General features: G+C 43.1%; 1 protein-coding gene across 1 annotated transcript in view; it reads left to right on the forward strand.

The window, feature by feature from the left end:
* The first annotated feature begins 795 nt into the window (after positions 1–795).
* The window catches only part of LOC134457341 (potassium voltage-gated channel subfamily H member 1-like), a 41125-nt gene continuing 30058 nt past the window's right edge, over positions 796–11862 (forward strand). Inside the window, exons 1-5 of the mRNA XM_063209314.1 lie at positions 796–868; positions 2009–2132; positions 2481–2587; positions 3595–3723; positions 4552–4670. Of these exons, the coding sequence (XP_063065384.1) occupies positions 796–868; positions 2009–2132; positions 2481–2587; positions 3595–3723; positions 4552–4670 (552 nt within the window). The remainder of the gene's footprint in view (positions 869–2008; positions 2133–2480; positions 2588–3594; positions 3724–4551; positions 4671–11862) is intronic.

The following is an 11862-nucleotide window of genomic DNA, read 5'->3' on the forward strand; positions in this document are numbered from 1 at the left end:
TCATGGCCTAGTGCATGCACTCGGGTCCATAGCGCAGTGATGGCACACACACCAAGTTGGGTTTATCTAAACGAGATGATGGTTATGCCCTACATGCCTGAATAGACATTTCATTTCTGAGGCCAAAACCGGATAATTTATACCTATGGTATGGTAAAATGATACGCAAAAGGGCTTGTTGTGATCAATTAGGCCTATGGCAAAACCACCCACTTCAAGGTCAAATGGATCAATCAGTGATCAGTTACCCTCCCACCACCAATATCATGTTACAAGAGATGTATCTTCAATCTTCAATGAGACAATCTTCAATGTGTATCATAATAAACCATTCGGTTAACAAACCCATAGCTCTATTTCTGGTGTTGTCTCTCTCAGCACTGAAGCATGCTGAACGACTGACAGTTCAATCAGTCACGTGCAGCCTGGATCTTTGTTTTAAGTTGCCGGGTACCTCTAGTGACACTTTCTCGTCGACAGGTGGGGATCGCTCGCGGTCTTCAGAGGCGTGAGCAATACGGGGGGGAAACACCGCTATTTCCATCGCCTCGGGCCACTTAACCATTCCATGCACGCATGTGTGAAGCCTATTGGAGTTCCCTATGTCCGTGAGCGAGGCGGCGCGTATGACAGAAAAGCCGTGCACATCTTTTCAAGTAGTAGCCAAGGCCCGGCAATAGATCATGCGGGCGGGAGCAGACAAGAGCTGTTGTCCTGCCGAGACAACCGACACCACCACCACCACCACCACAAGTCCACTGTGAGCGTACGGCGCTCTCTGCATCCACAGCCGGGATGGCTGGTGGGCGAAGAGGTCTGGTAGCCCCGCAGAATACTTTCCTGGAAAATATCGTTAGACGATCTAACGGTAAGGGAAATGGTAATAATGGGACAGATTATGAAAATACGCGGTTCGAGGCTATTTCCTTTGGTCAGATTTACCATGTAGCGGACTGTGGTGCATAGTTGTAGTCAATTGGGTAATTTTGATATAATCAAGTCGCCTTACTTTAACATAAAGACATCTTTTGTAATGTTCGCTGCGCGTGGACACAGTAGGGTAAATAGCTGGTGCCGCAGTGAGCTATTGCCCTTGAACGCGCAATGGCACCACACGCTGATGGTGTGAAGGAGTATTCGCGCTGAGTGATGGGATACTGCTTCGTTAATTGGAAATGAATGCCAGTTAGCTGACAGTATGTCATTGTCCTGGAATCGGTGCCTAGACGTTTAGATGGTGAACACGAACAGCCCATTGTGTCCATTTTGGGGTTGACCACAGAGGCTATTACGCGTGTCGTGTTTCCCTCCGTCTAGGCGGTAACAGGCTATTATTTTGAACTTTTCTGCCTGGCGATGGTCATAATCGAGGGGAGTGCGTTTCAAGTTCATTTTGTATCGTTAGAGTGCACACATTACAATTAAAATACTTGTGATATCTTAGATTTGTTTCTGTCAAGTTCGTTCAACTCGTCCTAAATATCCACCCTTCTACGGGTTGGCAAGCTTCATCATCACACGAAGCCTTTGTGGCGTGATTTGGGGGTACAATGTAGCAGCAAAGTGTAAAACACCACCCACTCAGCTGGGAACGAAGCCGTTTTGAATGTTGTCTAATCTGTAGCGCATGACAACATCAGCTGAGTTTGCGTTACGCACGGCGTTAGGTTTTGTCATCCTTGGTCATACTGTGTAACGTTATTTTGATCCCTTTTTCATAGCTATTTTAAGACGTTCTCAGTTTCTAGGTTGGGTCTAGGTCAGAGCGTTTTGCAGTTGTAACGGATTTGGGCCAGTTCTGTATGGCTTTCTCATGTCTGTTCAACGCAAACACGAAACACCTAGAAAACAGTGCGCGCCGCCTTGTTTGTTTCCGAGATTTCCAAAAATGACTCCGTAAACATTCCGGTTTAAGGTGTCCCTGATCGTCCTGTCAGAAGTAGGCTTATAACTGCTTTACAGTAAAATGTAACCAAACCTCTCCACAACTTCTCTTGTTTGCCAACAGACACCAATTTCGTCTTGGGCAATGCCCAGATTGTGGACTGGCCGATTGTGTACAGCAATGACGGATTCTGCAAGATGTCAGGTTACCACCGTGCCGAGGTCATGCAGAAGAGCAGCACGTGCAGGTATGTCAACTGTTCCCGAGATGCCAATCTAGACATTCCATGGAATGCTTTAAATCCCTGAGGGTAATAGAATGTAAAGGTTTTCATGTATACATTTATGTTTATGGATGAGACACAATCACTGTAATACACTGCAAAAAACGCAATTAGGCATATTACATGTGCAGCATTTCCAATGTATATCCAACTGGCCTGCTCAACAGCTGACACATCTTTCTCTGTGCTGTTATAAAAAAGAAACATTATATGCCATGTTACATGTGTATGCACCAGTTGCAATGTAGGCTATGGCCTGCCAGCCACCAACTGTGGTTCGAGAGGTGTTGTCATGTTGTGTGTGTCTTCTAGTTTCATGTATGGGGAGCTCACGGAGAAGGACACCTCGGAGAAGGTCCGGGAGACATTTGAGAACTATGAAACGAACTCCTTCGAGATCCTGATGTACAAGAAGAACAGTGAGTGCCCTTTGCATGAGTACACCGGGGAAAAACTCAGTGTACATTCACAGGGCTGATAGTATTCAGGCTCCATGCCTGATTTCAGGCTTGACCGAGTTTGCAAAAATAAAAACATTGATAGTAATTAGCCATTAGGTTATTCTTATCTCAAAGTGTTACAGGTTCAGAGTTGTCTTCTGCTATCAGACTTGAATAATGGTCATACACAGGCTATTAAATGTTTGCATAATGTGTCAAAATAGGCCTACGTTACGTCACTATGCAGTATCTTGTCGTCGTCGTTAGAGCAGGGGAAAAAGTTAAGGCTCAGGATTTTTTTTCCCTATCACCCCTGCATTCAACATTTAGAGAAGGGGTATCCAATTAAAAGTCACAGAGGGCTGCAGTTTTTCAAATTCCCTCCAGTGAAGGGGCCGAACATACTGTCTGTATAACTGCGAGCAGCACGGTGTCTGAGGTTAGGGTGCAAAACAAGCGGATAGCTTTCCAGACAGAACAGATATTCGCCTCTCTATTTCTTAGCACCCTTAGGATGGTCTATTTTTGACACTGTTTTAGATAATACACAAATTATGCACGGCCACAGATTGCATACATATTTGTTTTCATTTTGTTCTGACCTTATGGGGGGGCAGAACCTTGCCATCCAAGGGCCACATCTGGCCCCAGGGCCTCTATTTGAATAGCCCTCTTAGAGAGTCGTTTTAACACCCTTTAGAGTAGTCTTTCTCAACAGGGGCGCTACAGCCCCCCAGGGGGGCGTTGAGGAGCCCACACGGGGGCGTTGACAAGGATACAGCTGAGTGGGGATGTAGATTAGCTCTTAGAGAGTCGCTTTAACACCCTCTAGAGTGTATTTGGTCTCAGGGTACTCTAATAGCGTTTAATTAACACTGTATTTTTGTCCGGTGTGCACTTCTGCGTTTTACACAAGTATAACTAGAATTACAACTCTGATGAATGATGATGCCTTGCAACTGAAACAGGACTGCATGTTCTTCTAGGGGTGCCGGTGTGGGTCTTTGTAAAGATCGCCCCTATTCGCAACGAACAGGAGAAAGTGGTTCTGTTCCTGTGTACCTTCAATGACATCACTGCCTTCAAGCAACCGATTGAAGATGATTCAACGAAAGGTTTGTGAACGTGCTCTTAAATGTTAACATATCCTTATTAATGATTACATCTGTTCACTAATGTTACAGATTTGCACATATAGTACATTTTCACACATTCATTTACATTTAGAAGACAATTTTTACCCCGAGCAACTTACAAAAAAAGACGTACGTGAGCTACATGAACAAGAAACAGAATGCCAAGCGACTGCAAGACACACGCAAGATACTGTTGTAGAACATGAACTAGTTAGTAAACATTCAAAGGCACAGAGTCAATGTTCTGGGGAAAATGTAAGTCTCAAGGGATATTACAGATTACAAGAGTTGAGGAGTTACAAGTTAAGAGTTGAGTTGTTGACAAGTTGTCTGTCTACACTAAACTGATTTGACTAAGATGACTTGTATGAATGAGCAGAGAGTCTCCAGAGACTACAGGTTACAGCAGAGGTGGGCAAACTAAGGCACGGGGGCCACAGAGCCATTTCATGCGGCCCCTAGAGCCTTTACAAGACAACTTTTAAAGAAAAACTCTCACCTAACATTCTCAAAACTGTCTTAAGGTCAGATCTAAACATTACAATGTGCAGGAGGGAAATAGCAAACAAGTTTTGTCAGTGTACGTTGAAGCATTTCTTATCATTGGCACAGGCATGTTGCCTGTGACATCTGGCCCTTAGTCAATATTCCAAACCCAATGTGGTCCTCGTGCCAAAATAATTGCCCACCCCTGCGTAACAGGTTACCATGTGATGTGCATGGCCCAGTGTTTCATCCGTCTAATCATTTCCCTACTTATGTCACAGATTTGATTTCTTTTTTTTTCATACCTCTTATTCAAAGCAGGTTGGGGCAAATTTGCCCGTCTGACGAGAGCCTTGACGAGCAGTCGAGGAGTACTCCAGCAGCTCGCCCCGGCCGTCCAGAAAGGAGAGAATGTCCACAAGCACTCACGCCTGGCAGAGGTAACGTTGAGAAAAAAATGTTCACATTCAATTCACAGATAAAAAGAGAGAAATGCCCGCTACAACCAGGATTTTTTGCTCCCACTTATTTTTCATTTTTCCGTGACGTTTCGGGTAGAAACCCTTCTCCGAAACGTCACGGAAAAATAAGTGGGAGCAAAAAATCCTGGTTGCAGCAGACTTTTCTCTCTTTTTATCTGGCTATTTATTGGTCCTGCTCCCAGGTCAGTGTTAATTTTGTCGACTAGACTAAGACTAAATATATTAGTCGACTAACCTTTTGAGAGTTTAATCGACTAAATTCTGACTAACAAAAATGATCTGTCAAAGACTAAAACGAGACTAAAATAATGACTAAACAAAAATGATTTGTGAAAGACTAAAAGTGACTTAGACTAAGAACTAACTTTTAGTCGACTTAATTCTGACTAACAAAAATAATTTGTGAAAGACTAAAAACGACCAAGACGTAGACTTTTTTGGGGGGCTCAGACATAAATTGGTACCACCACAACTAAAACCTATAAATGAATTGTTAATTGTAATTAACCTTTAAAGGGACACTATGGGATTTAAAAAATGATTAATTACAGCTGAATCCATCCACCGATTTTACTTTTAGCAGACTGACCCTAACGAATATTGGGGGAGAAGCTTCTCTAACAAAACAAAAATCCCTTTACGAATACGTAGCACCAGCGACATATTCACATTTGTATGCACTATTGACTGCTTTACCTGACTGGCAATANCCAAGTCTCAGTGCATTACTAAAGGCCTTGTGTTTCATTGTATTGTGACTTAAACTAAAGACTAAAATGTTTAGACTAAAACTAGACAAAAATGTTGAGGACTTTTAGTCGACTAAATAATGACTAAACAAAAATTATTTGTGAAAGACTAAAACTAGACAAAAATGTTGAGGAATTTTAGTCGACTAAATAATAACTAAACAAAAATGATTTTTGAAAGACTAAAAGCGACGAAGACTAAGAATGGACTTTGACACAAGACTAAGACTAAGACTAAATAAAAAAATGGATGACAAAATTAACACTGCTCCCAGGTCAGATGTTTGGATGTGCGAGCTTTTACCTTCAACCTCACATCAACGAGGAAGATTTGGAAAACCCCCCACATTCACTTTCACAGTCAGATGTTCTTCAGCTTGACACTGTCCACAAACATGCACATCAGGGAAATGGTTTGAATATGTTCACAAACACTCTTGTGTAACAGAGATAGCGTTTCAAGGTGTCCACACTCCCTCACAAGCGGCAGAGGTAGAGTTAAAAAAAAGATGTCTTCATTCATTCTTGTCAGAGGTAGGGTCTGAAAACGTCCAAAAGCATTAAGGTCAGAGGTATAGTTTGAAAATGCCCACAAACACTCCTGTCTGGCAGAAGTAGAGTCCAGCAAAAATGTCCACAGTCATTCACGTCAAAGGCTCAGTTAGAAACTGTCCACAAATCTTCACATTAAAGGGTAATTTCAAAATGTGCTCAAACACCTGTCTAGCAATGGTAGAGTTTAAGGCTGTCTGCGATCATCTAACAGCTGGCAGACAGAGATAAATGAAGGAACAAAGTGAGTGTCCCTGGCCAAAAAAAAAGATTTGGCCCTGAAAAAGTTGTGTGAGTGGCGGGGGGTATGCACACTCTGGTACACCAGCCTCCTTTATGAAGAGGGTGGGGATTAGGGCCGTATATTGTATCGAACCGAGAAATTGTGATACACAGAGTGACGATACTGTATCGTGATGTAAGAAGGCAGTATCGTGATATGCCCTTTCACATTTGTGTTACCCTTCAGTCCAGATAACAACCATATGTGATGTGATAGTGCTTCCAAACTTTCAAATCAATGTCATTATTTTTAAAATTTAAACAAAATTATTAGTAATCTCTTGTAACCTATTCTACCTACAAACGATCATCAAAAAGATATATTTAAAAATAGTGGGGCGTATCTAACTGTAGGTAAAAAAAATCGTGATACAAACTGAATCGCGATTTGAGTGTATCGTTACAGCCCTAGTGGGGATAGGAGAGTTCAGTCTGTCCTGGGGCCGGATTTACAAAACTTTTCTTAAGATAAATCTAAGTCACTAAAAGTCCCATTGAATGCAAACATTTATAATAATCATATATTACATAAAAAATGAGTTGTGTTTTCTGAAAATGGGTTCAAATAAATAAAATGTGACTGTTAAGACAGGGTGTAGGGCTGTCTTAAATTTGAGAAGAAAACTAAGACAAATCTTAAGAAAATAGTCTTCAAGAATCTCAATATTCCTAACTTTTTTTCTTGGGGAAAATCTTAGGAAGAAAGTTAAGAAACAACTTAAGAATTCCGTTTGTGAATATGGAATCTTCTTAACTTTTGACTTAGGACAAAAGTTAAGAGAAAAGTATACCAGTTAAGAACTATTTGGTCCTTAAAGCGGAATTCACCTCTGGGCAATGTGTGCTGTTATCACATGTAATTTATCCTCATTTTGCATTTTACATGAGAAAAATAAAGTAATTTGCATTATTTAGTTTAATTTAATACAATTATGTGCTGAACCGCGATTGCCAAAGCTATTTTAACGAACTCAGTTAACCAGAATGCACTGCGGGAAACTAAGTAATCGTTGCCAGGTTAACGCGTCACCGAATTCCAAGGAATCTTGCGTTCTGGCTGCTCAGTGCTCGCTGCCAGCAGTCGTGGCTGGTTTTAGGACAAATGTAGGCTGATATCCGAGACAGATTGATATTGTTAATGTAGACTGTTGAAAAACATAACAATCATGCATTTTCCTCACTGGGTCTCATTGCGCAAACTATAGCTACTAACAGCGAATAAAAAGCGAATGGAAAAACAAACTGTTGAGAAGTGCAGCTCGTGTCGCAACTTTCGCTGTCCTCAGATTAGTGCTGAAACGGAAAATGAGAAGGCTAGCCTAACCTTACATTTAGCCTATTTTTGAAAAAATAAATAAATGTAATACTCATTCAAGAAGGAAGTAGCCTGTCTATCTCTGCTCATGTTCTATCTCTGTTTAATCCCATCAAATCCAAAGGCGAGGCGGACTTGTCTCCATTCAACCAACTTTATCAAAGAGCGCACGCTTTCTCGCCCTCTCTCTCTCGTGCTGGTGTTTGACCAAAAGCCGTTTCATCCGGACCTCTGCTGTTGGTCCCTAACAAATAGGCCTACAAGCCAGAGGGAATTGATCATTTATAGGCCTAAATAAAACAAATGTGCAGGCTGCCTTTTAAAAATGGTCTTCATCCTATTCATTGACTCTAATGCAAGTGCAACATGAAGGAAAAATCGTCCCTCGGTAAGTTGCACCGTGCGCACGCATTTCTGGGCATTCAGCTGTTCAGGTTATGCTTTCTGTTTTTAGAAGATGAGAAATGACTTGCGTGAAACATAGCTTACACCCACATAGGCCTAAATAGCGCATCGGGACACCCCACCGTCTCCATCTCGCCAGTTTGAGGGAGGTGTTGGGTTAGACCTGCATTTTGAAGATGTAGGCTATCGTCGCTTACGTTGGTCAAGTGTTTAATTTGATTTGTCCGTTCGCGTCTCAACTGTCCCTCGAGAGCAGCTCGTGTTGTTTAAATGCAATCAAGTCCAAGTGCAGTAATGATAGCCAGCGCATGCATTTATGGCTACCTTGTTTGCAACCTGCGTAAGAGGAGCATGAACATCGCCAGCAGTGCAAGGAGGACGCCACGTTTGAGGATAGAAATGGTCGCAGCCTCCTTCAGCAATCCACCAATAATCTTAAAATAAAGCCTGGTTCAATTAAAGACAACTTCACTGTCGAGCTCCTATTGTTTAGCCCATTAGGACTCGGAGTGTCCGTGGCCGCTGCTTCGTGATCCGGGCCGGACCTCAAATAATTCAGCAAGCTTTTAAAAATATAGGCTATATTAATAGCATATTCAAATTAATAACAAAGCGAAACAAAAACAAAAAACGTGTAGGCAATGCCTACCATGTGTTATTACAACTTGCAGACCTAATAGGCTACACCTGGCAGGCGTAGACGTCGTGGACTGGTGCGCTCCGATACTGTAGCCAGTGATTTGTAATGACAATGAGCGCATATTAACAATGCGGACAAAACTTTTTTTAAGCAGTTGGATTGAATGCACCAAGGCTTTTACCACTGTGCAGTAACCTATAGGCCTACTTGAAGTAGGCTTATTATCCGGACAATGTAAATATCTCCATCCTCGAAATGTGTTATCTGCCTGCCTGCTGTTCTGTTCCATGCCGCCTGTCATGCCGAGGTGATTTGATGACGCGTCCAATCAAATCACCCAGCAACGTTCTAATGGCATTGTAGTCGTTATTTTTTCTTCCGGTGATTTGATGACGCTTGAAATCACCATAACTAAAACAATAAATAGCTTTTATATTTAATATAAAGATATTATATCCAGTGGCTACATAATCCCCTGTTATAATGTGGTCTAATACAGAGATAGGGCACAATATTGTTTGAAAGGTGAATTCCGCTTTAAGAAAGCTTTGTGAATCCGGTCCCTGGCCTGGCCCCTCTTGGGACCTGTGTGGACCCTGGACATGGGCCCACTTGGCCCGGCCCATTAATCCACCCCCTGGATGGCAGAGGTGGAGCTTGACACATCACATCGATAGCCAGTCAATCTCAAAAAGGCTCAATAAATCAAAGGAGCACCAAGGTGCAGCAAGCATCCATCTTCAGCTGACACACCGGTTGTAAGCTGAATTGTCTCTCAAAGAAGACCTGCAGAGAGATAGATAGACGACCTGCTCCTCCAAACTAACTTTGTGTAGGTATAGCGCATCGAAAAAACCAAAGTCCTTACCAACTACTGCTGTCATTGTTACACAGCGCTGCACAGTACACATTACACACAACGAAATTGCATTCATATTTCACCCGTCCAAAGTGGCAGTGGGGCAGGACAGTGCGGTGTGCCGTTTACTTCAGTCATGGCGGAGGATGGGTGAAGATCACTCGTTAATTACACCTCCCACTAACCTGACAGCTTGGGAATCGAACTGGCAACCCTTGGGCTACAAGCCTGACAGCCTACCCACTTACCCATGCCTGCAAGATGAATGGAATAATTATTATAGCAACAATATAGTGTCTTATCATTCTTCTCAAAGAAGCATCGAATCATTGACAAGAAGGAACAACACCTCAAGCACCCTGACCCTGAGCACGGGGGCTGCGCAAGGTTGTGTTCTCAGCCCCCTGCTGTTCACGCTGCTGACACACGACTGCACAACGACCCACAGCACTAACCACCTAGTGAAGTTTGAGGATGATACAACACTGGTGGGCCTCATCACCAAGGGCGATGAGACTCACTACAGAGAAGAAGTAGACCTGCTGGCCAGATGGTGCAAAGACAACAACCTCCTGCTGAATGTCAACAAGACCAAGGAGATTGTTGTCAACTTCCAAAGGGTCCAAAAACAACTGCCACCACTGACCATCGACGGCGATGCTGTGGAGAGAGTGAGCAGCACCAAGTTCCTTGGAGTGCACATCAGCGACGACCTCTCTTGGACCACCAACACTACATCACTGGCGAAGAAGGCCCATCAGCGTCTCTACTTCCTGCGCAAACTAAAGAAGGCAAGTGCTACACCCTCCATCATGACAACATTCTACAGAGGAACCATAGAGAGCGTCGTGTCCAACTGCATCACAGTGGGGGGAGGAAGCTGCACGGAGAAAAACAGGAAGACACTCCAGCGTGTTGTGAACACAGCGAAGAAGATCATTGGAGTACCACTCCCCTCCCTGCAGGACATTTACACCACACGCCTCACCCGGAAAGCACTGATGATCATCAAAGACACAAGCCACCCTGCACACAAACTGTTCAGCCTCCTGCCCTCTGGAAAGAGGTACAGGCGCCTCCGTTCCCGTACCACCAGGCTGGCGAGCAGCACAATGCACCAAGCGATCAAGATGCTGAACACTCAACCCACTCTCCCTCCACTGTCAGCCTCTAGCCAGCAAGGCCACTGACAACCCCCCCCCACCCATCCCCCACCACCATATCTGCGACTGAACATTCCACCTGCACTACTATACTTGTGACTGAACTTTCAACCTGCACTAACTCAAAACATGCACACACACACACACACACACACACACACACACACACACACACACACACACACACACACACACACACACACACACACACACACACAGACACACGAACACACACACAGACGCACACACACACACACAAGCACACTGCACTTTCTGCACTAAACCCAAACATAAACACACTGACACACACTGACACACACACACACACAGACACACGAACACACACACAGACGCACACCGCACCTTCTACCTGCACTAAACACATACACACACACACACAAACACACACACACACACACACACACACACTGCTGCTGGTGTACTTGACTTGACAGACCTTTTTAATATTTAATATTTATTTTTCTTCAAAATGCTACTATTACCATGTCAGAACGCTATAAAGGACTTTTTTAGGAAAGCACAAAAGCACAACAATACCTCTTAATGTATGTCCTCTACAAGTCTTCTGTTGTCCAGTCTTGCACTTTAAATGTCTGTATGAGCACTGTCTATGTCCATACTGTCTTAAGTCCATGTATAAGTACTGTCTATGTCTATACTGTCTATGTCCTTACCTAGATTAGTCTATGTCTGTATGGGAAAGCAAGAAATGTAATTTCAAATTCTTTGTATGACCAGTGCATGTAAAGAAATTGACAATAAAACCTACTTGACTTGAAGTGAGTTGATTTTTTAGTATAGTCCAGGAAGAGAAGTTCTGAGGCACTCAAGGTTGCGATTTTTTTTCACTTTTTATTTGGCTACAAAGTATTTAAAAAAATCGCAACCTTGAGTGTCTCAGAACTTCTCTTCCTGGACTAAACTTGAGATCCCCTACACTTATGAACACCAAGGAAAAATGTGAAGACCCAGACACACTCCAATGATCCGTTTGTGTTTGATTTTTGAGTAATGCAGTATTTGTCATAAAATGTGACCGTTACTTATATCTCAAGTAATATGAGGTGTGCAACAGCTCATTATTTGAAAGGTAAATGCCAATGTCAGATTTTTTGCCTCATGTGTTTTGTAATACCTCCCCCCCCCCACCCCCCTCCGTCCACC

This window comes from Engraulis encrasicolus, chromosome 1, assembly GCF_034702125.1.
Source record: "Engraulis encrasicolus isolate BLACKSEA-1 chromosome 1, IST_EnEncr_1.0, whole genome shotgun sequence".
Classification (NCBI taxonomy): Eukaryota; Metazoa; Chordata; class Actinopteri; order Clupeiformes; family Engraulidae; genus Engraulis; species Engraulis encrasicolus.